This window comes from Acanthisitta chloris, unplaced genomic scaffold, assembly GCF_000695815.1.
Source record: "Acanthisitta chloris isolate BGI_N310 unplaced genomic scaffold, ASM69581v1 scaffold11436, whole genome shotgun sequence".
Taxonomy (NCBI): domain Eukaryota; kingdom Metazoa; phylum Chordata; class Aves; order Passeriformes; family Acanthisittidae; genus Acanthisitta; species Acanthisitta chloris.
In genome coordinates, this window is record NW_008677680.1 from 2,679 (window position 1) to 24,109 (window position 21,431).

At 50.4% G+C, this 21,431-nt stretch overlaps 1 protein-coding gene across 1 annotated transcript in view; it reads left to right on the top strand.

Annotated features, from left to right (window-relative positions):
- Positions 1-1,589: 1,589 nt before the first annotated feature.
- LOC103804019 (astrotactin-2-like) overlaps positions 1,590-21,431 on the top strand; it is a 91,787-nt gene continuing 71,945 nt past the window's right edge. Inside the window, 3 exon segments of the mRNA XM_009076605.1 lie at positions 1,590-1,847; positions 12,283-12,416; positions 13,553-13,701. Of these exon segments, the coding sequence (XP_009074853.1) occupies positions 1,620-1,847; positions 12,283-12,416; positions 13,553-13,701 (511 nt within the window). The 5' untranslated portion in view covers positions 1,590-1,619.

Genomic DNA, 21,431 nt, shown 5'->3' on the forward strand with positions numbered 1-21,431 from the left:
CTGTTCATGTCCTCCCTTAAAGCATGGCTCCAAAACTTCTTTCCCCGTGGAGGATCTCTGAAATCACTGCTTCAGCTCTGGTGAAGAAGTTTCACAGCCCAGAAGTGTAATTGTCTCCTTTCTCTTTTACATGTACTTCAGTAGTGAAGTTAAAAACCAATTACTCTTACCTAGCAGTGAGAAGAGGCTCATGGTATCACCCTGTAGCTTCCTCCTTTCTGAGCCACACAGTTTTTCAAGGCTTCATGGCTTTCCCTTGTGAGACTTGAGGTTGTCTGGAGCTGGTCTTCTAGAAAATAATCTCTCCAAGAACCATCTCCAACTCCTATTGTTTATGTACACTAGTGTCTCCCTAGATGTTGAGACATCTCCTCACAGCCTTGTTTTAATTTATCTGTCTTAGCAACTACCCCCCCCCCTTTTTTATTCCACGGAAAGATGGCTTGGTTGGAATTTGCTTGTTCTTCCCATGACAGCTTTGATCCTGTGCACAGAAGTCTTCCCTGACAGCCAGACAGCAGGGAAGGGCTGTCCCTGCCCTGGAGGGCTCCAGGAGTCATGAATGAATACTGTGTTTACTTGCATTTCTAACTGACTAATGCCTTGACAGATTGGCTGCATGTCACTGCAAGCTGAGGGAGTTGAGACAACCCTTGTTCTTCTTCAGCTCCTTCTTGGGACTGGGAAGTTGTTGCTGGAGGCAACAGCCACAGGATGGAGAAAGGCTTTTCTTTTGTAGGTGTCACCACGTTGTGAAGGTTGGACCTTCCTTCTTGGATCAATCCATCTATGGACAAAGTATTTAAATGGAGGTGTTCAGGACAGACATGGGAGTTGTGTCTCCTTTGCTCAGGGTATCACCAGGTGTGATATTTCCCTTGTCCTTAGAGAGTGTTTGGACCAACACAGAACAAAGTAAAGGCCCTCCAGGTTTATCACCTTGTGGTTAAGACTACCAGGAGGTTTCACAGTGCATTTTAAAGACCTGAATTTTTCCTGAAAGCAAAGTGTTGACACTTTGGTTTTGGTAACATCTCCATCTATTCCTCATGTGATGAGTTTGTTCCCATACCTGCTTACCCACCCGGCCAGGGGCCTCCATCCCTCCATGTAGTCTCTTTGCAGCCTCTTTGGGTCCATCTCAGTGTCCTGGATAATATGTCACCCAAAAGAATGAACTAAGGACCACAGGGACTAGAGAGGGCTGGTGTTGGTGTGGGAGTGAACTTGATGTGGTCCCTTTGGAGAGGTTTCTCCTCAGCAGAAAAAAAACATTTTGGGACACAGAGAGTGAATATGCAAGTTAGAAAAGAGAAGGAGAACACGAGCTAAAAAATAGAAGAACACAATCAGTTCTGTCACTCTAGAAGTGCTTGTCTGGAAATGCTCACACCCTCAAGCAGTGATCTGCAAGTCCTGTTTTTCTCCTTCTCTCCTTGACATTTCTGTTTTCCTGCTCCCACCTGGCCTGTACCTTCAGCAGCTGCGTTTATCCTGGCTGCAGCAAAGTTTGGGTTTGGGAAGAGGACTGTGCTGAGATTTATTTAATGTTGTTTGGTTTCTTCCTTCTCCTTAAACCAGAAACGACTGAACTTGGGAACAAGAAGGAGCTGAAATCCATGCCCTTCATCACCTACCTGTCAGGCCTGCTGACAGCACAGATGCTGTCTGATGATCACCTCATCTCAGGTGTGGAGATTCACTGCGAGGAGAAAGGTCGCTGCCCATCCACCTGCCACTTGTGCCGGCGCCCGGGCAAGGAGCAGCTCAGCCCTACACCAGTTCTGCTGGAGATCAACCGGGTGGTGCCTCTGTATGCTCTGATCCAGGACAATGACACCAGAGAGGTGAGTGAGCCAGTGATGGACCAGCCCCACCGTTATGATCCCACTCAGTCCCCTCTTGAGTCTGCCTTCCTGCCAGAAATGTTGTGTTCCCTGGAGTGAGGTGTTGTTTTCATCTGTGTGTTTGGAAGGGAATGCTGCAGGATGGTGGCAGTGATGGAGCTAGAAGATGCTGCTGCTCACCTCCCACCACCCTCACAGACCTGCATTTCTGCCTTCAGTATGGTGAAGGAAATGCTGTAAGCAGCCAAACCACAGTCATTCCCAGTGTCCAGCACAGTAAAAAACACTGTGCAGAATGTGTCCTGTGAAGGGATCCTAGGAGCTAGACATCAGTTCAATCCTTCATTCCTGGCTCCCAGATCCTGGACATACCTGTGCCAGGGGTGTCCAAAGCCCTCCAGGGCTCCAGTGTGGCTTTGCAAAGTGCCTGTGCAGAGAGAGGGAATAACCATCCCCTTGGGACAGTCCCGCAGCCACAGGAGGTCACTGTTACTCCAGGAGGGACCAGCCAGACTGGTCGTCTCCCTTCCCTGGGGCTGGGCTTCTGTAAGAGCTTCACTGCTAATCCTATGGAGATTGATTTCCCACTTTCCCGGTTCGCTGCCACCCCTAACCCCCCTCCACAGCCCTCTGACCCCAATCTCAGGCCCAAAAATGACAGACCTGCTTAAAGTCACTTATTAGCACTGAGCCTGCACTTGATTAGGATGCCTGGAGGGAGCCAGTGCTTGGCAGCTGTGGGTGGGATGCAGAGGGCTGCAGGTCAGGAAACAATCCTGGCACATGGAGGTGTGACCACCAGGAGTGATGCTTCATCCCCTTCCCAGATCCATGCACAGAAGAGCCCCCATGCTTCTCCTGGCACCCAAGTCCCTTATGTGGACTATCTCCCCTTGCCTACGTCTTGACCTGGTCCTGTTTTCCCATCTATCAACCCTCCTGACTCTTCCATGCAGCTGTGCCTGATTTCCATACCTCAGCTCCCCTCTCTTTCTAGCTCTTTTCCCAAAACTCCCTTTCTCCCACTGTTTTATCATCCTGAATCCTTTCCCCACCCATATCTGCTCTTCCTGATGAGCAGTTATTGTATAGACATTGACCTGCTGTTATCAGCATGTTCAGGGCAGTGCTGAGATGAGGCATAACAGGTACAGGGAGAGCAGTAGGAAAGTTGGTATCTTTCAAGCAAGAAAGATGTGCTTCCCAGCAGCAGCCTGCAAGAAGATCTTGCTTTTGGGGTACAAGAGGTACATTGCCAATAGGGAAGGAATAACAGTGAGACCAAGCAGAGGTTGGCCTCCATGATCTTTAAGGTCTCTTCCAACCTGGTTGATTCTATGATTCTATGATCTGGGGGATCTACATGGACCCTGCTCACCACCAGCTCCCCTCTCTAGCCCTGTGTCTAGGTGGCAATGCCACCATCCCTCTGGCCTTGGCTGCAAGCTCCCCTCCTCCTCCTCACCTGTCCCCCCAGCCCTGCTGACACTGCTGGGCTCGTTTGGGGTGCCTCCTTGTCCTGGGGAGCTGAAGACTGTGTTTCACCAGCAGCAGTCTCCCTCCCTCCCTTCCTCCCTCCCCTGCTCCCCTGGCTCCTGCTAGGGCTGGCCCCATCAGCTGCAGCTGGAGCACAGCCCGCATTGTGCTTTCTGCTGAGGTGCTGGGAAAACCAGCAAACAAACACACAAACAAACAAAACCTCAATGAAGCAAACAAGCCAGAGACACCCCAGACATCTTCCAGGGGGCTGCATTCAGTGAGTCCCTTCTCCTCCTCCTCCTCCTTCCACCTGCTCACCCAGGGGTGGAGAGGCATCCCTAGGGAGCCTGTCTGTGCAAAGGTGCTGTGTGTGTCTGCTCTCCCTTCATCCCAGAACATTCTCAGTCAGCAAGGCTGGGGTTAGAGGTGACAGGGTGAGGGATTGGGGCAGCTGCAGGATGGAGGATGCAGCCAGAGGAGATGCTCAGGGGACACTGGGAGCTGGCAATGAGCAGCATGTGCCAGGACAGGTCAACTTGTGCCATACAGGGCAGAGGGTCCTGGGTTGGGCACCAAGCGGGTTCACATTGTCTTCTCTGACCATGTCACACAGCTGGACTGGGTCTCATTGATTTGGCTGTGGGATTCTCTTGACAACAGACCCTCTTATCACCCCATCCATGCTGCCCATCCAAGGCCATCCCCATCCTTGCTGCAGCAGAACACAGGGACTGTGCTTTTTGCCTTCCCTGTCCCTCCTCCTCTTTCCTGGCCATTCCCATTCCCTCAGCATGAATTCCTTGCCTTGCATCAGCTCCAGTGTGTGCCTGGTCCACTGTAAGCATGCTGGAAACCCACCAACTTAAACCATAACATTGCTCCGTGCACCAAGAGAAGCTCCCATGGGGCAGGTGCCATTGGGAGCATCTTGTGTACCATCTGGATGATGAAATATCCCTTTCAGCACCAAGTAGGAGGCCAGGGGTGTCCCAGGCACTGCATAATGGTGTTCACCTGTGGCATAAACAGCATTTTCAGGTGCCTGGGCTGAGCTAAGTCTGACATCTCCAAGCACAGCACCCATAGCTGAGTGCTCCCCTGCCTGCCTTTGCCCCTCTAGAGTGGATGATCCTCAATCCAGCACATGCTGACCTTACAGGAACTGCAGGCACATCCCAATTCCCCTGTAGAGTTAAAAAAATAAGAATTGTAAACCACGAAGCTCTTCCTCTTTGCATATATATCCACAAAGCTAATGCTATATGTGTAGAGAGAGAAAGCAAGGTCATCAACAAAGTGGATACTACTCCTAAAACTTTGCTGAAAGTTTTCCTATATAAGCCTCGCAGCAGAGATGAGGCAAGACACAGATAAAGACATTTTGCCCTCTTCAGTATGTGTATTTTTTAATAGGTTTGTCTTTTCATCTGCCTCAGAGCAGAGAGTTATGCACTCTTTAATATTTACAGCTACCGCCCGGTCCAAGGCCTTGTTCTCGGTTGCTGATGACCTTGCCAGACTCTTAAGTGCTGGGGTTTCAGTTTCCATGCTGGGTGTCTGCTGTGGGCTGATTTGCAATTTTTCTTTGTGTGCATGTTTGATTTCAGCTAAAACTGACCATTTCCAAGCAGGAGATTAGGTGAAAATATATCACTTTGCCCATGTGAAATAAGTTGGAAAACTCTTTTTATTCATGTCATTGGGAACTGCTGTTTGCCTCTTGCTTTGAAGCAAGGGCTTGAAATTCAGAAGGGCTCCAGAAATTTTGCCTTTTGCTGCCCAGGGAGCATTTGTCCAGAGGCATTTGTGCTGTGAGCTCAAGGAAACTCTCAGCTGTGTGTGATCTGTCCCCTCAGCCCTGCTCCAGCACAGCTCCTGTTCCCAACAGTGGGGAGGAACAGTCTATAAGGCCCCACTTTTCCTTCTTGTATGCAAAGAAAACTATGAATTGACCACCTGCTAGCAGGTCTTTTTGTGATTGAATGGTGTTGGTCAGAGACCTTGGCTGGTCACTGATAGCTGCAGCCTGGCTGGGGACTGTGGCAGTGCTGGGCAAGGAGCTTCCCAGGAGAATGCTCCCAAGGAGCATCAAGGAGATGCATTTGAAGGTCCAAGCACCTTTTGGTGCTTTGTTGAATGGCTTTTTTCATAGCTGTTGTGGTTGATGTGGCTGTGGGGGAAGGTTTCACGTGCTGTTGAGTGCATGTGGTGGAAGAAAAGAGAGACTTGGTTACCTTGTCTGGTTTCCCTCTAGCAAACATCCTGGATCCAAAGGAAAGGAGAGCTGTGTGACTCTCCAATTAGTGTCTCAGGCTTAATCCTCCACCTTCAACATGATCCTGCCTGCCCTCACCCTATAGGGTGAGCAACATCCTTCTTACTGCCCAGCACAGACCTGGAGTCCATCCAGAGGCATGAGCTGAGAAAGTGAGAGCCCAGATTTCGACAACCCTCCTCATCCCCTGGATGGGCTGCAGGGAGGCAAGAGGCCTTGGGAGGAGCAGGAGCAGGGATGTCCTGCTTCCCCTGTCTCTTCTCAGGTGCATCTTTGACAGGGATGCCCATGTGCATGACCAGAGCCACAGGGCAGCTATGGCCAGTGGGAGGGGGGAAAAGGAAGGCATGTTGGGCAGTGTGGTCCCTCCTGTTTTTGGTCTGTTCCCTTTCCCCCTCAAAAAACCCAAAACAAGCACGAAGCTGCTCCCGTGGAGCAGCTTGGCCAGCTGCAGAAGTGCTTAGAGGGTAGCGTGGTGAGGGAGGTGCAGGGAGGGGAGGTAGGAGAGATCAATCTCGCTCCTAGTGGGAAATGGACTCAAACCCCTGTTGTGTGTATTTAAGGAGACAAATGGATGTGGAGCCTGGATTTTTAGAAGACCCCTAGGACTTTGCTTTAATGTGAAAATTGAGTAATCTCAGCATTTGCTGCGGCCATGGCCTCGTCGCAGCCCAGCCCACGGTGTGGAGCCTTCCTGGGGGGCACATCCCTGTGCTGCTGGCCCTGGAGTGTGGCTGGGATCCTGGCAAGGCTGGGGGTCACTGTCTGGGATGGCAGTTCTCAGGTTTGGAGCAAATTTCCCCATCTTTCTTTCCCACCCCTTGCCTGTGAGCATCCACTGGCCCCAAGGAGCTGTGTCCGGCTGAGCAGAGCACGGTCACCTCTGTCCACTTCAGTGTCCCCAGCCTGGCAGGGTGGTTTTGGCCAGGGTGAAAGGTGTCCCCCAGGCTGTGGGCTCACAGACCCCACACAGCACCTGATGGCAGAGCTGCTGGAGGACAATAGTCCTCCCTGCACACACACAGCTTCCCTGAAGCAACCCCTTAAGGCATGGGGAAACCAGTGCCAGGGATTTCTTTTTCCACCACCAAAGCTGACAGGGAACCCTGGCGAATGGGGACAGTGTTTGTGTGCTTGAGGTTGAGTGGTTTGTTTTGGTCTGGGGTGTAGGGGTTGGGTGTTTTTTATTTGTTGTTGCTTTGTTTGAAGATCTGCTAATTGTCCCTTGTCCTCCTCCTCGAACCCTTGAGCATCCTGCTGCAGCTCCAGCCCACATCCAGCTCGTGTTTCCAGGGGAAGAATGGTTGCATTGTAACGCCCGGGTCGGGCTATAATGGGGAGCTTTGTGTCGAGGTGTGAAAGCAGAGCCGGCTCCCCAGGACGGGGCTCGCAGCGGTGCGAAGGCTTTTATTTCCCCTGCTGCCAGATTTTACAGTGTCCTCTGCTGCTCCCTCAGATCCCATAAATAACAGAAATCAGGATGCTGCCCACCCTGGGTCCCTTCCAGCACCCTGACCTTTCCGGCAGAGCGCTGATGAGCCTTCCCAGGATGAAGTGCTGGTGATCCTGATCCCCTGGGAGAGGCAGAGAGGGTGTGAGCAGCACAGGATGAGATCAATTGCCAACAGCATAGGGAAACTTCATCCTCCTTTGCTGTGAACCTGGAGCAGACTTTCAGACGTGAACTGCATGATCCTGGAAAGAGTCTCTGGACTGGGAAATCCTTAGCTTTCCTCCTCCTTGTTGGTTTTTTTTTTCCCCTCCTCCCAGAGATGTCTAGACTAAGAGCAGCATTTATGTCCTGTGAACAGTGCTGAGAATTGCTGTGAGGGCATGGAAAGCTTTTCCTCCAGCCACCCTATCGTTATGGCAACATCCCATTCAGGCTGTGACATCCCTCCTTGAGCCTACATGTCCTGTTCTTTCCCTTGATGAACAGTTGCTATTCCTATCCACAGACTGCTTGGAGCCTGCAGTGTCCGGGAGCTCCAGCCCTGTGGTGTCAGGCACCATATGGGGTGGCATCACTGGGTGACTGGGTTTGCTGGTAAATCAGGCACCCCACTGCCTCCTCCTGCCTGCACTCAAGGGAAGGTGGTGATGGTGTGCAGGCACCATCTCCATCCTTCAGACAGGAAGGGACAGGATGTCTCTGTTGGCTGCTGTGTCCCTGGCCTGCTTCCACTTTTTCCTCACGTTCTGCATTGAAAAGAAGAACAAAAAAGGAAACTAAGACTGAGGAAACCAGTGCAAACCCCAAAATGAACAAAATTTCCAGCTTCCAGACCATCTCCTGGCCAAAATGAATAAAATTTCCAGCTTCCAGACCATCTCCTCTATCTTCAGCACATCTCTGTCCAGCCTACATGCTCACTTGTGGTTGTTTTTTAATCCCCTTGTATTTCCTTTTTAATTCTTCCAAAAACTGAGGTATGTATATCAATCCCTTTTTTTCAAAAACTGAGGTATGTATATCAATCCCCAAGACACCTAGACTCAATGAGCCAGATTTTCATATCCCTGTCAGCCATGGAGAAGAGCAGCTATTCACAGACAATCACCCATCACATGCCCTTTCCAGTATCCCAGTTGCAAATAACAGTCCCTGTGGTACATGCTGAGTCCTGCAAAAGCTGATCTGGAAGGTTCCTTCATGTCCTATAACTTACTTCTCCAGGGATGTCAACAGAAAACCCACAGTCAGAAATAACTGAAAGCTTCTCCCTCCATCAGCCAGGTCTAACAGAGGACAAAGGAAATGTTCTTCTCTATTCTGTTGCAGAGTGTCTAAACTATAAAATGGGGCCAAATGGCCTCCCCCTTGAGCACAAATAACAACAGGAGAAAGATCCATATGCAATGGAGTGTAGGATAAATGTGCTTAGCTGATCGTTCGTTTCCCTAATATTTTTTTTATGAATAGGCTTAGCTTATGGTAAGATGGGACTTTATGGTCCTGTAAGTCTTGCTTGTGTCAAAACAAATGAACTAGCCATCCTAGGGGGGAACTATCAATCCAATATATGTGTGTGCATGGGTGTGGGGAGTCAGACCTATTATACCTTTAAGAGCAAATTAGATGCTGTTCCTATGATTCATAAAGCTATATATCTAATGGCATGACTCGTCATCTAGAAAATAAACGTTTCGAGCCAGTTTCTCATCTCATAAATTTCCCCTCTGGCACTGAAGGACATAAACTAAATGGGCTGATTCACAGGGAAACAATACAATTTGGATACTTTTAAATGAAAGATAAAATTGCCTTAGGGCACAGAGGGGTTGTTGGGGTTCTGGCGAGAGGTTCAGGAGTGCAGGAAGCATGTTGGGGGCCACTGCCATTCCCAGCAGATAAGGCTGCTCCTGGGAAGCTCTTCATGATTCCAGACCCTCTTGGGTTTTCTCAGCTCAGTAACTTGGTGTGACCATAATGGTGAAGCAGCCAGTGTGGTGATGGTCATGTTGGAGGTGGACTACTTGTAGGTGCTGTCTCCTGGCAGGGAGGAGAGTGTTTACTGCACATTTCCAAACACGGCAGCAGGAAAGGACATGCAGCTCATGAAGACCCTCAGTTTGTCCTGAAGTTTCTGTGGAGCAGTTGCATGTCCCCACAGAGCAGGCTGGTGTCCCCATGGAGGATGTAGAGTCTTCTAAAGCAATGGTGGAGCTTCATCTCTTCTTTCTGTGTGATTCTGCCTATTTGCCCACCATCAGTTTGCTCTTGATGCTTCCCCACCCTTCAACATGTGCTCCCCAGCACTGACAGGAAAATCCCAGAAACCACTGGCTTAAATCCCACTGGAAAGCAAGAGAAGGTGACCCATAGAATCGTGCAATCACAGAATCATTGAGGTTGGAAAAGACCTCCAAGATCATCAAGTCCAATGTTTGACCTCTCACTACCTTGTCAAGTAGACCAGAGCACTAAGTGCCATGTCCAGTCATTTCTTGAACACCTCCAGGGATGGTGAATCCACTGGCTCCCTGGGCAGCCCCTTCCAATGCCTGACCACTCTTTCAGTGAAGAAATTCTTCCTGATGTCCAACCTGAACCTCCCCTGGTACAGCTTGAGGCTGTTTCCTTTTGTCCTGTCGCTAGTTCCCTGGGAGAAGAGACCAACCCTCAGTTGGCTACAACCTCCTATCAGGTATTTGTAGACAGTGAAAAGATCTTCCCTGAGCCTCCTTTTCTTCAGGCTGAGCCCTCCTAGCTCCCTCAACTGCTCTTCATAAAACTTACTCTCTAGATCCTTCCCCAGCTCCGTTGGCTTTTTCTGGACACGCTCCAGCCTCTCAATGTCTTTCTTGTCTCGAGAGGCCCAAAACTGGACACAGGACTCAAGGTGTGACCTCATCAGTGCCCAGTACAGGGGGACAAGCCAGGGACAAGTCCTGGCTGCCTGGGTGCCCCATCCTGGCCCTGATATCAGTCAGGTTGGAGGCAGGAGCCGGCACGGGGGCAGCCGTGCTCCCAGTAACCCAGTTAATGTGTGTAGGTGTGCTCACCATAATGAGCGCAGTCAGAGGACGCATCGATTCACTAACCTCGTTTGTGTGGAGGGTGACACAAGGCAGATGACAGCTGGGTACCTGCAGGATCTAATTAAAATGTATGCGAGGCTGGGCAGGCAGAGCAGAGGGGATTGCTCATCCAGCTCACACTGAACAGCAGGAGAAAGAAAAACAGAAGGAATTGACTCCTGCTAAAGGGCAGGGATGGGATGGGTGGGATTTCTTCTCTGGGTCAGGGATGTGCAGGGAGGAGCTGGGTGAGGGAACAGGGAGAAAGCACCCAGAGCAGCAGGGGTTAGGGGAGGGGATGAGGGACAGCAGAGCAGTGTGACAGTGTGACAGTGCAGCTCTTCCCAGGATCACCCAACATCTGTCTTCTCCCACAATGTCTGTCTGTGCACACATGTACCCTCAGCATAGCATATTTATCTTGCTTCCTAGGGAGAGCACATGCTTCCCCATCCATCTATGTGCATCATTTTCTGCTCCTATCCTGCATGGACCCACCACTCTCTGCAGATGTGTGTCTGCTCCCATTTATCCAGGTGTCAGATAAACTCCTCTCCTCTTCCCTGCTCTCCAATTACTTTGGATGCCCTTTCCAGCCTTGCGCTTCAATTACATTCTAAAGAACAGAGAAAAATGTCACATTTTCTCTTTTTCACATGTTTTTCCCTTCCTATTTTTCCCCCTCCATTTTTTCCCATCTGGAGCAGTCTGTAAATGCCTGGAAGCAGAAATTTTTGCAGACACAAGAGCCTTGAGGCTCCTCGTTAAAGGTGCTGGGGGTGTTGGGGGAGAGTGACAAACCCCCGGACAATGGGAGCCCTGACGTCAGGCTCTATTTATACCTCCTCCTTTCAGAAACCTCCCTGGGATGGCGCTTTTCCTAGAGTTTTCTGCTAAATGCTGCAGCCAGAGCTGTCCCTGTCCTCCTCAAAGGGCACAGTTTTATCTCTAAGGCATACCCTGGCAGCACAGGCAGTATCACCAGGGCCAGGCATCCGCAGGCAGATTTCTAAGGGCAAAATAGTTCTGCTGCATTGGATGAGGTGACCCATGAAGGTGTTTGGACTCCTGAATGTGCCTCTTAAAAGGTCAAAAGCATTACAGAGTGGTTTGTTTAGGTGGATGATGTTTTGGTGTTCTGATTATTCTGAGTGTTGTGACTTTGCAGGGTCGGGTTGAATGTTGGCTCTGTGTGTGTGTGCTGGGAGAGATGCTGTCTTCCAAACTGGGGGTTTAATTACAGGCAAAGGGTAGCACAGGAAACCACCTGAAATCCATGTGGTCTGAACTGCAGCAGGGTGTGGAGTGAGGGATGCCCCATTGTGAGGGCCAACACCGAACACCCTGAGCTGTGGGATGAGCACAGCCTGCATTGTGAGGGCCAACACCAAACACCCTGAGCTGTGGGATGAGCACAGGGAAGACACTGGGGGATTAGACCTGAAGGGCTTTGGGAATTCAGACCCTAGCAGATCAACATCTATTATTCCAAGGGATCCATTGGCATCATTAGGAGCAATCAGGGGGGCTTCTGGTCAGGCTGGGCACAGCCTGCAAGTATTTTCCAGGTTTTATTTTTTCTTCCAGATACTGTTGTTTTCCTTGTGATTGTTCCTTAGGCAAGCGAATAAAGCAGCAGTTTGCTTGCAGGAGGGCACTTCTTACGAATAACAAACGTGTGAGAAGGCTGGAAGTGATCTGTGTAGTTGAGAATGTAGGCATTACTTGATTCTTAGGGGGGACAGAAACAATTACAAGATGGGCAAGGGGAAGAGTTTCATTGTACACAGCAGTGTGCAGGTACTGTGCATATGATGTCCAGTGTCACAAAGGGACTGATGTTTGTGTTTCTTTAGGCAGCTCAGTCCTTCACCACAGGAGATCCTCTCCATAGGATTGTGTGGACACTCCCCATCCCCACACCAAAACCAGTATGCAGAGATGAGCTAGTATCACTCAATACATGGGAGCTAAAACACAGAGAAGTGAAGGGATGGGCCCAGGGCTATGCAGAGAGTCACCTCCCCAACATCCCGTATTTCCTGATCCCAGGACTCCGTGCACAGCCCTCCCTGATGCTCAGCACCACACAGCCAAGCCCCTGGCCAGATTTCACTGAGTCCTTAGCACACGTGTTCACGCTTTTTGTTCTCACGTCAGGCTTTCAAGGGAGCCCTGATGAGCTCATACTGGTGCTCGGGGAAAGGCGATGTTATCGAAGACTGGTGCAGGTGCGACCTCAACGCCTTCGACGAGAACGGACTCCCGAACTGCAGCCCTCTCCCTCCACCTGTGTACGTATCCATGTGAGCCCTCCCGTGGGTCCCAGCCCTCTGGCACCAGCCCCTTTCCCAATGGGCACCTCCTTCCACACCTTTGGGCCCTGGGGCCACAGTCCAGTACTGTGTGACTGATGCCTTTAGGATATCCTGGCTCCGGCTGTGGCCCTGGAAGGTTTCCTTATAGATTTTCATCACCTGATTAGCAGTGCTTGTAGAATGGGATTTCAAATGCTGAAAGAAATGGAATTACAGTGCAATTCATTGTGGCTTGTCAGAGTGAGAGCAAATCAGGAGCAAACTGATGGGGAATTAGCTGAGAAAGCAGGAAGACTGGCTCCAGCGAGCCACAAGGAGCAGAACACCTTCTTAGTGAGCCAATATCCTCAGAGGGGATTCATTTCCCATCCCAAGTCCAACAAATGCTCTGTATGTTTGGAGCCAGACTCTCCATAGCCCTGTACTTCGTGTTGTTGTTTACCCCAGTGCTAAGGGAGCCTCTGCACTAGCAGGGCCAGGAGCACAAAGCTCCTCTGCCTCCATCCCAGCCCACGTCGTCCCTGCTCCGGGCAGGAGCTCCTGCACAGCTGCCCTGCTCTGGCTCTCACTCACACCCATCAGAGGTTTGCTTGTTTGCAGCTGGGTGAATTCACACCACACCTGCCCCTTCCTTCTCCCCCTCCCACCCTCGCTCGCCTTTGCTCCCTGGCAGTGTACACAGGGCCCTCCCCTCCCGTGGTCTCAGCTCTGCTGGGTTTCATGACAGTAAACTGGATCCTCTCCCTTTCGTTTGCTCCTGGGGTGTTGGTCCTCGGTTCCTTGGGCTGCTGAAGTTCAGCAGTTCCCCCAGATGATGAATGCCCCTTTAATGGGATATTTGGGGGTGCATGGCTGTGGTTGCATGAGCTTGGCTTTTCCAGGAGCTGGGGGAGGTAAGGGCACACACTGCAGTAGGCTGGACCCAACTGACCTTCAACTGAAGGTTCGCTCACCTGCTTGCTCTAGATGACTCCCCTTGTGCCCTCTGTCTATGGCCACATCCCTGTGTGTGACTGTGGGCCCTGATGGGGATTGTGCTGCTTGGAGAGGTGGATTCCCGCCCAGAAAGGGAGCTGATGACTTATTTGCTTTCTTTCCTGTCTCCTGCCCAGCCTGCGGCTCTCCCCCAACGTGGAGCCTTCCAGCACTGTGGTCTCTCTGGAGTGGCTGGATGTGCAGCCTGCCATTGGGACAAAGGTGTCTGACTATGTCCTGCACCACAAGAAGGTGGATGAGTACACGGACACAGACCTGTACACAGGTGAGTGTGAGGGCAAGTTCCTTGTGGAGCAGAGGGTTCATGGTGATGCTTCCTGTGCTCCACCTGGCTGTGAGACACTGCTTTGGTGGGGAAGCATGTGCAGCTGAGGTGTTACAGGAGGTATCAAACTCACTCAATTCAGGAGAGGTTTCTGGAGGTTTCTGCAGATTTGGTATTTGAGGGGAAGGGAAAATACAAAAATGCAGTGTGGCAGAAGGAAATGTTTTGCCCTTTTTGGGCAGGAGAGCTGTGATTTGGAGTTTCTGAAGTGGTTGTTGGATCTGATCCATCTGAAATACCACAGGATGGTGAGTGGGGGGGAACAGTGGGGGGGAACACCTCAACAGCTCAAGGGCTTTACATCCTTTCCAGCAAGTACTCTATGGCATGCCTACCTTTGAAAGGACACTTGCAGCTGCCTTGCACACCTATCAAAGGAACTTGAAGCCTGCAATATGTAGGGAGATCATTTAAAGAGCACAAAACTTCTCCAGGGGAATCTGAAACTTCCCAGGGTTGGAGTTTAGTTCCCAAGCTTGGACTGAGTGCTCTGTGCCTTGCAAAGTCTTTGTCAGCAATTCAGGCCATGCTCCAGGAACTGCTGGACAAGGCAGAGAGCTGTGAAGGATGGGAGTTGATTTGGGTGAATCAATGATGGATTTCAGAAAATAGGACTTGAGACCTTGAGTGATGGTGGTGCTGCATGGAAAGCCAGGCAGAACCTACTGCTTTTTGCTTGAGGATTCTGGATGTAGTTTGCTAAAGAAGCTCATGTGACATGTTGAGGGCAGCTGATGTTGCTGACTGAAGCAGAGATTTACCTGGGACAGGACTGGTGTTGGAAGGGGGAACCTTGCTGTGCTCATACAGTCTTTCTTGCAGGGACTCTCAGGGCATCCTAACAAGACATTTGGCTGTGTTTCCCTGTCAGGAAGATAATACAGAGCAAGATCAGTAGTTGCACACAGGCAGTCTTTAGGCTGTGGTCAGAAGCTTTCTCAGCTTGTGGTAGGGGCTTTTTCTTCTCCTCACTAATGTAAGACCCTCTGAGCCAAGTGCTCTGCTGCCTTGAGTTACCACTGTGCAAACTGCTCCAGCTCACAGCCACAGGGAAGTTTCTACCCTCTCTGTTCATCTCAGGCCCATCTATACCACATCCAAAAATATTGTGCTACAAGAGGTGTATTATTGCTGCTGGAGAGAGCCAGAGCCCTACATCCTGGGGGACCCTGGCTGTTTGTGGAGACCCCTGCAAGATGGAGCTCTGATTCCTGGCTCATATACCAGTCCAGTCCCACAGGACCTTTCTCTTACACCTTGCCAGTATCCACTTCAGAAGCTGCCCAATGTGGCCATAGCCCCTGGGTTATGTTTCTAGTTTCCCGGCATGGAAGAAGGCTTGTTCTTTATCTTGGAGGGGCACCCTCCAGTAACAGAGAAGGAAAACAAGCCACCAAAGGAGGGGCTTTGTTTTGGATGGGGATTCCAGATTGCTCACACATCAGTCAGGTGAGGCCAGACCAGGGAAACGTGGGGTTTCTCCTTTGAAGTGGCTGGATCTTTGCCTGGCAGCCAGAGTAGGAAATACAGATTATTATTATTATTTTCCTTTTATGACTGCCATGTGTTTGACAGGCAATTGAATTCATTGTGGGGAGCTGCCCTCCCCTCTCCCTGCTCTGGGGGACTGTTTGGGACAGAATGACCCTATTAACAATTAAAGAGAAAAGCCAATCCTAAATCTCTCCCTTTTTTTTTCTGTGTTGTTTATAACCAAACAACATTCCTGCCTTCATTCCTTTCTTACCCTTCAGGCCTCTAATGCCAGATGACTTGATTCCTGCAAATACCTTGCTTAGGTTTGCAGAGATGCTGACTGCTACAGCTCTCAAATTCTTCACCCAGCCAAAAATCCCTGCCTGGATATCCCCTCACCACCATCACCCACCTGTCCTGCTGCACCACAGCTCATCACAGCTGAGTAGCATCTACAAAAACAATGAGTCAACCCCAGAAAGGGAAAGCTGTTGTGAGAGCATGTAGAATATGACATTTGGATGGCTTTTGATGGATGTTGATGATCTTCCTTCCCCATCAGTCCGTGGGCTGTTGGGGAGGAGCAGGTTGCTCCCATTGGGAGGGGTATCTTAAGTGGTTGCAGAGCGTGGCAGCACTGGGCTGGGAGGAGCTGGCAAGGTTGGAGGGCTCTTAAAGCTGCTGCCATTCATGCCTTGGATCTCTTGAGTTTCAAACTGTGACTTATTTGTGCCTCGACAAGGGTTTTGTTTGTTTTATTACAGTTGTAGCCATTTATTATTGGGATTCCTGCCACTGGCTGTGGCTAGAGAGCCACTGGCTGTGGCTAGAGCTGTGCCAACCTGCTCTTCAGCCTTGTGGCAAACTAGATGTCACCAGGCACCTGTCTCACCTGCCTTCTGCCTTCCTTCTGCCTTCCAAAAGCCTCCAGTCTCTCACCCTTGCGAAACTCCTTGCTTTGCAACTGGAAGATATAACCTTTCCCTTGAGCCAGAAAATATTTGCTCCTCTTCCTCTTGGAGCAGAGTCAGGAGGGAGTTTTGAGGTTGGTCTAATGTGCATCCCTTCTGCTCCCTGCCAGCCTCTGCACAGGGTGGCACCGCTGCAGGATGGGGCAGAGGGAGGTGGGAGCCTGCACGGCTCAGCTGCCCTGGGCTGTAAGAGCCTTTTTAAGAGGCTTGTTACTGGTGCTTAGAAAAACACAGCCCTTGGCCCATCTGAGGCTGAGAGGAGGTGAACTTGTGTGCGAAACAAACCACGCTTTCAACACCAGCGCGCGGGGAGCGAGCGGCTCTGCGCTCGGGAGCCAGCGGAGAAGACGGAGAGCAATTACATCCCAAACTGTTTATTAAGACTTGTGGAAATTACTCGTAACTCCATGTGTGTGATGGCTTTGTAGTTGAGTGATGCTCTTTGTTTGAACATGGGGCTCTCGAAGAGGGTGCAAGTGTGTGTGTGTGTGTGTGTGTGGCGCGGCCGAACGCGCCAGCGCATTATGTCATGAACGAAGCAGGCGCTGCACTTGAGAGAGGGAGAGGGAGAAATGTGTTTTACAGGGTGAGGTACAAACTGAAATGGCTGTGAACATCTGGAACTGATATTAGGCTTGGAAAATGTTTTCTGTCACTCCAACACTCCTCTGGAGGAAGGTTTCTGAAGTTAAGAAGCTCCAAAGGGGATGAGGGGGAGGGATGAGGGGATAACATGACTGTGGTGCAAAGTGCTTTTTATGTCTCCATTCTCCATTCTGGAGCCAGGACTTGTCCTTGCCTGTGCCAGATGGGGCACCTGGGGTATCACCGTTGTTCATTGCGGTGGTCTTGGCTTAGAAGGTCCTCTGGACCACCTGAGTCCCCCTGCCTGAGCCAGACCTGCATGGGGAGCACAGCACCCTCCAGCCCATGCTGGGCAGGAGGACAGAAGGGTCCTTGCCCTGGTTTTGGGGTTGGGAGCTGAGGAGCTGAGGTGGGAGGCCTAATCTGAAAGCTGAAGAGTGAAATCCTTGGGTGGGAACAGGCAGACCTGTGCCTAGTTTAACACCACCTGCACCATCTCTGGGGCCCACCTGGGAGGTCAGACCCACATGGAGGCTGGAGCAGGTTGGGGTCGCTGCTGTGAGTGAGAAAAATGCAAGGTTTAAAAATTTAAAAAGCCCTTTGAATGCGTTTGTAACACATTTGTGGGGATGGCTGGGGTAGCACAAGGGGCTGGGCTTGGGCTGTGTGATGGATTGGGGTCTATAGGCTGTGTTGCTGCTGTGATGCTTTGTGCCTCTGGGAGCTCCTGGTCCCTTTCCCAATGTTCTCTCATGTGAAGTTTTCTTGCCCTCCTGCCCCTCTCTTTTCTGTTGGGTCTCTAAGCACATACCTAGGAGGGGCTTGTGGGGGGTGCCACATGCCTGCACAGGGGATGAGGAGGAGGCTTGGGAGGGATGGTTTCAGGGGTGAGCCATGAGAGTATCTCAAAGCACTTTGCTTATGGCAAGACCTTGCACGTTCTGAGGTAGGAGTGGGCTCTCCTTCCTCTGCAAATGGAGGGGGAAAAACAAGGCACAGAGATAAAATGCCTTTCCTGAGGTCACCAGAGCTGTGCAGTGAATTAACCTCAACACACAACTCTCAGCATGGGACAGTACTCACCTCCAAGGGCAGAGACAGGTGGAAATCCTGGATCCCTCCAGTTTTGTGCCCTGCCCTGTGCTCTCTTCTCTGCCAAGACCCCCAGGCTGATCACTGAACCAATCTGCACCTTCCAGTCGTTCTCCACACTGAGGTGGGCTGCTCTGTACCCACGAACAACACATGCAGTAGTTGTGCTCCTTGAGCATGAACCCACTTCCTCCTGCTTGTGCTTCAGTATCAAAGTGGGTAGAACTGGGAAGATGCAGAGAAACAAAGCATCACTTGTTGTCACTGTGGTTGAGGATGACAGCGAGTGTAAATGTGGTGTTGCCATGATGTGCTGCTGGCAGCACATCACAAAAGGTTTGGAAGGCTCTACCTCTCTCCCAGCCGTTCGTCTTCTGTCTTGTTTTGTGTAGGCTCTTATGCTGTGTTTTCCCCCTTTTTCTGTGGTACTTCACAGCTCAGTGTGTGCTGACAGCTGAGTCAGTGTAGTTGGAGATATTGTGGGGTATTGGCTGAGTGAAGTACACAACAAAAAAATACACAGCTCACTTGCTTTTGTACAGCAGTTGGTCATAAGATGCCGTGTCCCAGCAGGACAGGTGAGGTCTAAGCAGAGACTCTGAAGCTTTATTATCTCTGATGACATCAAGGGATCCTGGCTGCTCTAGGGTCTTGTTGGCTGGGCAGTGATCATGTTCATAAGAGGCAGCCCTCACCTAGAACAGCTTGTAATGCTCAAAGAAAGGAGGAGAACAGAAACATAGCCTGCTGAGTGACATTGTTGGAGACCTCAGGAGCTTCCTCAGAGTCCTCTGGTGTGCTGGGACCCTTGATATACAGGCTTGTGGCATGGAGAAGAGCCAGCAGGTAACTTGGGTGGGTGTCTGGACTGGGCAGAGTGATGTACAGAAGTGGAGGGTATGGTTACATAAACCTGTGCGCGTCACTGTGCTGGCGTTGAAGGCTTCTGTGGAGCAGAGCTGCTCTGCAGAGGAGTCTTTGCAAACGCATCATGTCTATAAAAGAAAGTGAAAGAGGTCAAAGCAGAAGGCTTAGTGTTTTGTACACTCACAAGTTGTGCTCTGAATTGAGGCTCGGGAATATCTTATTTATAACTTCACTCTGTGGTGTGGAGCATGGTTCTGACGTGTTCAGATGGCCAGGGCTGTATGGATATAGCTGTGGCAACTGTCACTTCCAGACATTCTCTTATGTGCAAGCTGTGCTGCTACTGCCCTGTGAAAACCAGTGGTAGGCTGGAAGAAGAGGACAAAAAACTATCTGGCTGGAACAAACACTGTGCCTGTCAGTAAGGAGTCAGTGCAGGCTCCGTACAACCAGGCTGCACTCCTATTACATGCCTGAAAATCATCTTTAGAGTCCTGACTGCCAAACAGGCTGGGCACCAGAGAGAGCAGTAGGAGGTGACACTGCCCTTAGGAAGCTGTAGAAGCTTGAGGTCTAGCCAGGAGCTGAGCAAATACGTGAGCATTGCCCCTACCTCTCCTGCATCTATCCCATGGGTAAGGATCTTTCCAGCATCCAAAGTGCCCTTCTTGAGTGCTGTATCCACTTCACTTGTTAGCAGAAGGAAAGATGATTCAAAAAAGAAGCCTTTGAAGAGAAGGTCAAGTTTTTGGAAGCTGTTTCCTGGGATGTGTTGTGTAATAGCACCAAGCAAGTGCTTAATTTTGGCCATTACCCTCACTGTGAAGCTCTGATTTCTCTCTCACTGGGACAGCTGTAGTTATTTCCACCTACCAGTGTCATTTTTATATCCTGGAAAGCAGAAGGGAGGTGGAGGGTTCTCAGCTCTCAATTAGGATTGAGTCAGTTGCTGAAATATTTCATTAATTCACATTTCCATATGGTTGTTCCAGGGTTTTTTTATTTTTATCTGCCCAGACACCTTTGGCTAGAACTGGGCATTATCTTTGCTTGCTCCCAAATCACTTTATAGGTGGAGACCTGGGACCGTCTGCCCTTTCCCTGCTGTCTGCAGAGGATGAAGCAGCCTGGCTGGTGCCATGAGTGTGTCATGCACTTCAGGAGCACAGTGTTTGCCAAGGGCTTTGTGCTGTCTGCTCAGAGCAGCCTCTCCCTCAAGGCAAAGGACAGCTGTAGATGCTTCTTTCTAGCTAAGAAGGCTCTGAACTTCTTATATGGCAGTTAATGAGGCCAGTCATGGAGTTTTTTTACTAGTCTGTAATTTTATCCTCTAGGATTAAGTTTCTCCTGATCTGGAAAAGTCAAGGCCACAAATCCATCTTGTCAGAAAGCATCAAAAGCAAGGGCTGCTAACACAGCCAGACGGATCACGGCATGTGAGTGCAGAGCAGTGGAACTTTTTCATAGGAGCCTTTATTGACTAGACAGGCTTTTCTAATCAATAAATTGCGGCTGGAAGTTGGAGGGAGGCTCAGTCTGTGTTTGCAAAGCTGGTGCTTGGCAATGCAGCCCTGAGCTATGTGGAAAATTTAGGCTGTGGGGCATCTGTGGATGCAACACAACCCTGCACTGAGTGAAGTATGTGGGTCTTCCCTTTGGATGGGCTCTGAATGACACCCAGACTGGGATTCCCTGCCAGGGCAGGATCTTCCTGGAGATTTTGCATGTTCCTCTCCTTCTAGCCAAAGTCAGAGATGAGATCCTGAATGGGATGGGGAATCTGCTTTCCGGTCCTCTTGACTGCTGTTTGTCCATGCGTTCAGCTTTGTCAGGTGGCTAAAATACAATCCAAAAAGTTAGACAACGTCCCTCCACTCTTCTCCTAAAGGAAATAAGGATAGAAAAGGGATCCAAAAAGGCACAAAGGCTGCCTTGGGACTGACTATTCTGTCCTGGTTGAAACTTCTCAACCCCAGCACAGGAGGTGCTCTGGGGACATTGCAGTCACCCTGGGCTGTGATTCTGTCTGGTGTCTGCTCTGCTCTGACAACATCAAGGCTGCTCTAACCCTCACCCTTCCTCAGGCACATCCGTGTTCAATGGCACATGGTGGTACCAGCCCTTCACCTCTGCATGTCCCAGGCTGGGCTGGGAACACTGTGTGTCCTGAGGAGCATCATCCCCTGCTCCCTGCTCATGGAGACAATGTGGGCTCCTCTTGTTGGGCAGTGGTTCAAGGTGGGGCCTGTCATCTATTCCCCATGTTGCTCTGGTGTGAGGGAAGTTCAGTAAAAATGGAGAGGGATTAAACCTCAAATCAGGGGATTTGCCAATTAAAATAGCTGCTCCTCCTGCAGGTTTCATATGATACAAGAGCAGGGAGAGACCCTCCTCATCTCTCCCGTGACCCCTTCCCAGTTTGTTCAGCTTGCTAGGGATTGAGATCAGGCTCTTAGGAGTGAGGGGGCAGCTGGATCTAGGTTACATTTTGTGCTGTTTAGATAGGATAAACCTTTCCTCCCTGTAATTGGGTGGTTGGACTTGTGAGCTTTCCCAGATATTAATCTGGAGACCCTAGAGGGGGTCAGATTAGGTTATGGAGACATAATAGGAAATACTGCTCTGGCTAGTTTGGGTTATGGGGGATAGGGTGGATATTCTGCAGCATTCCCCTGTGGG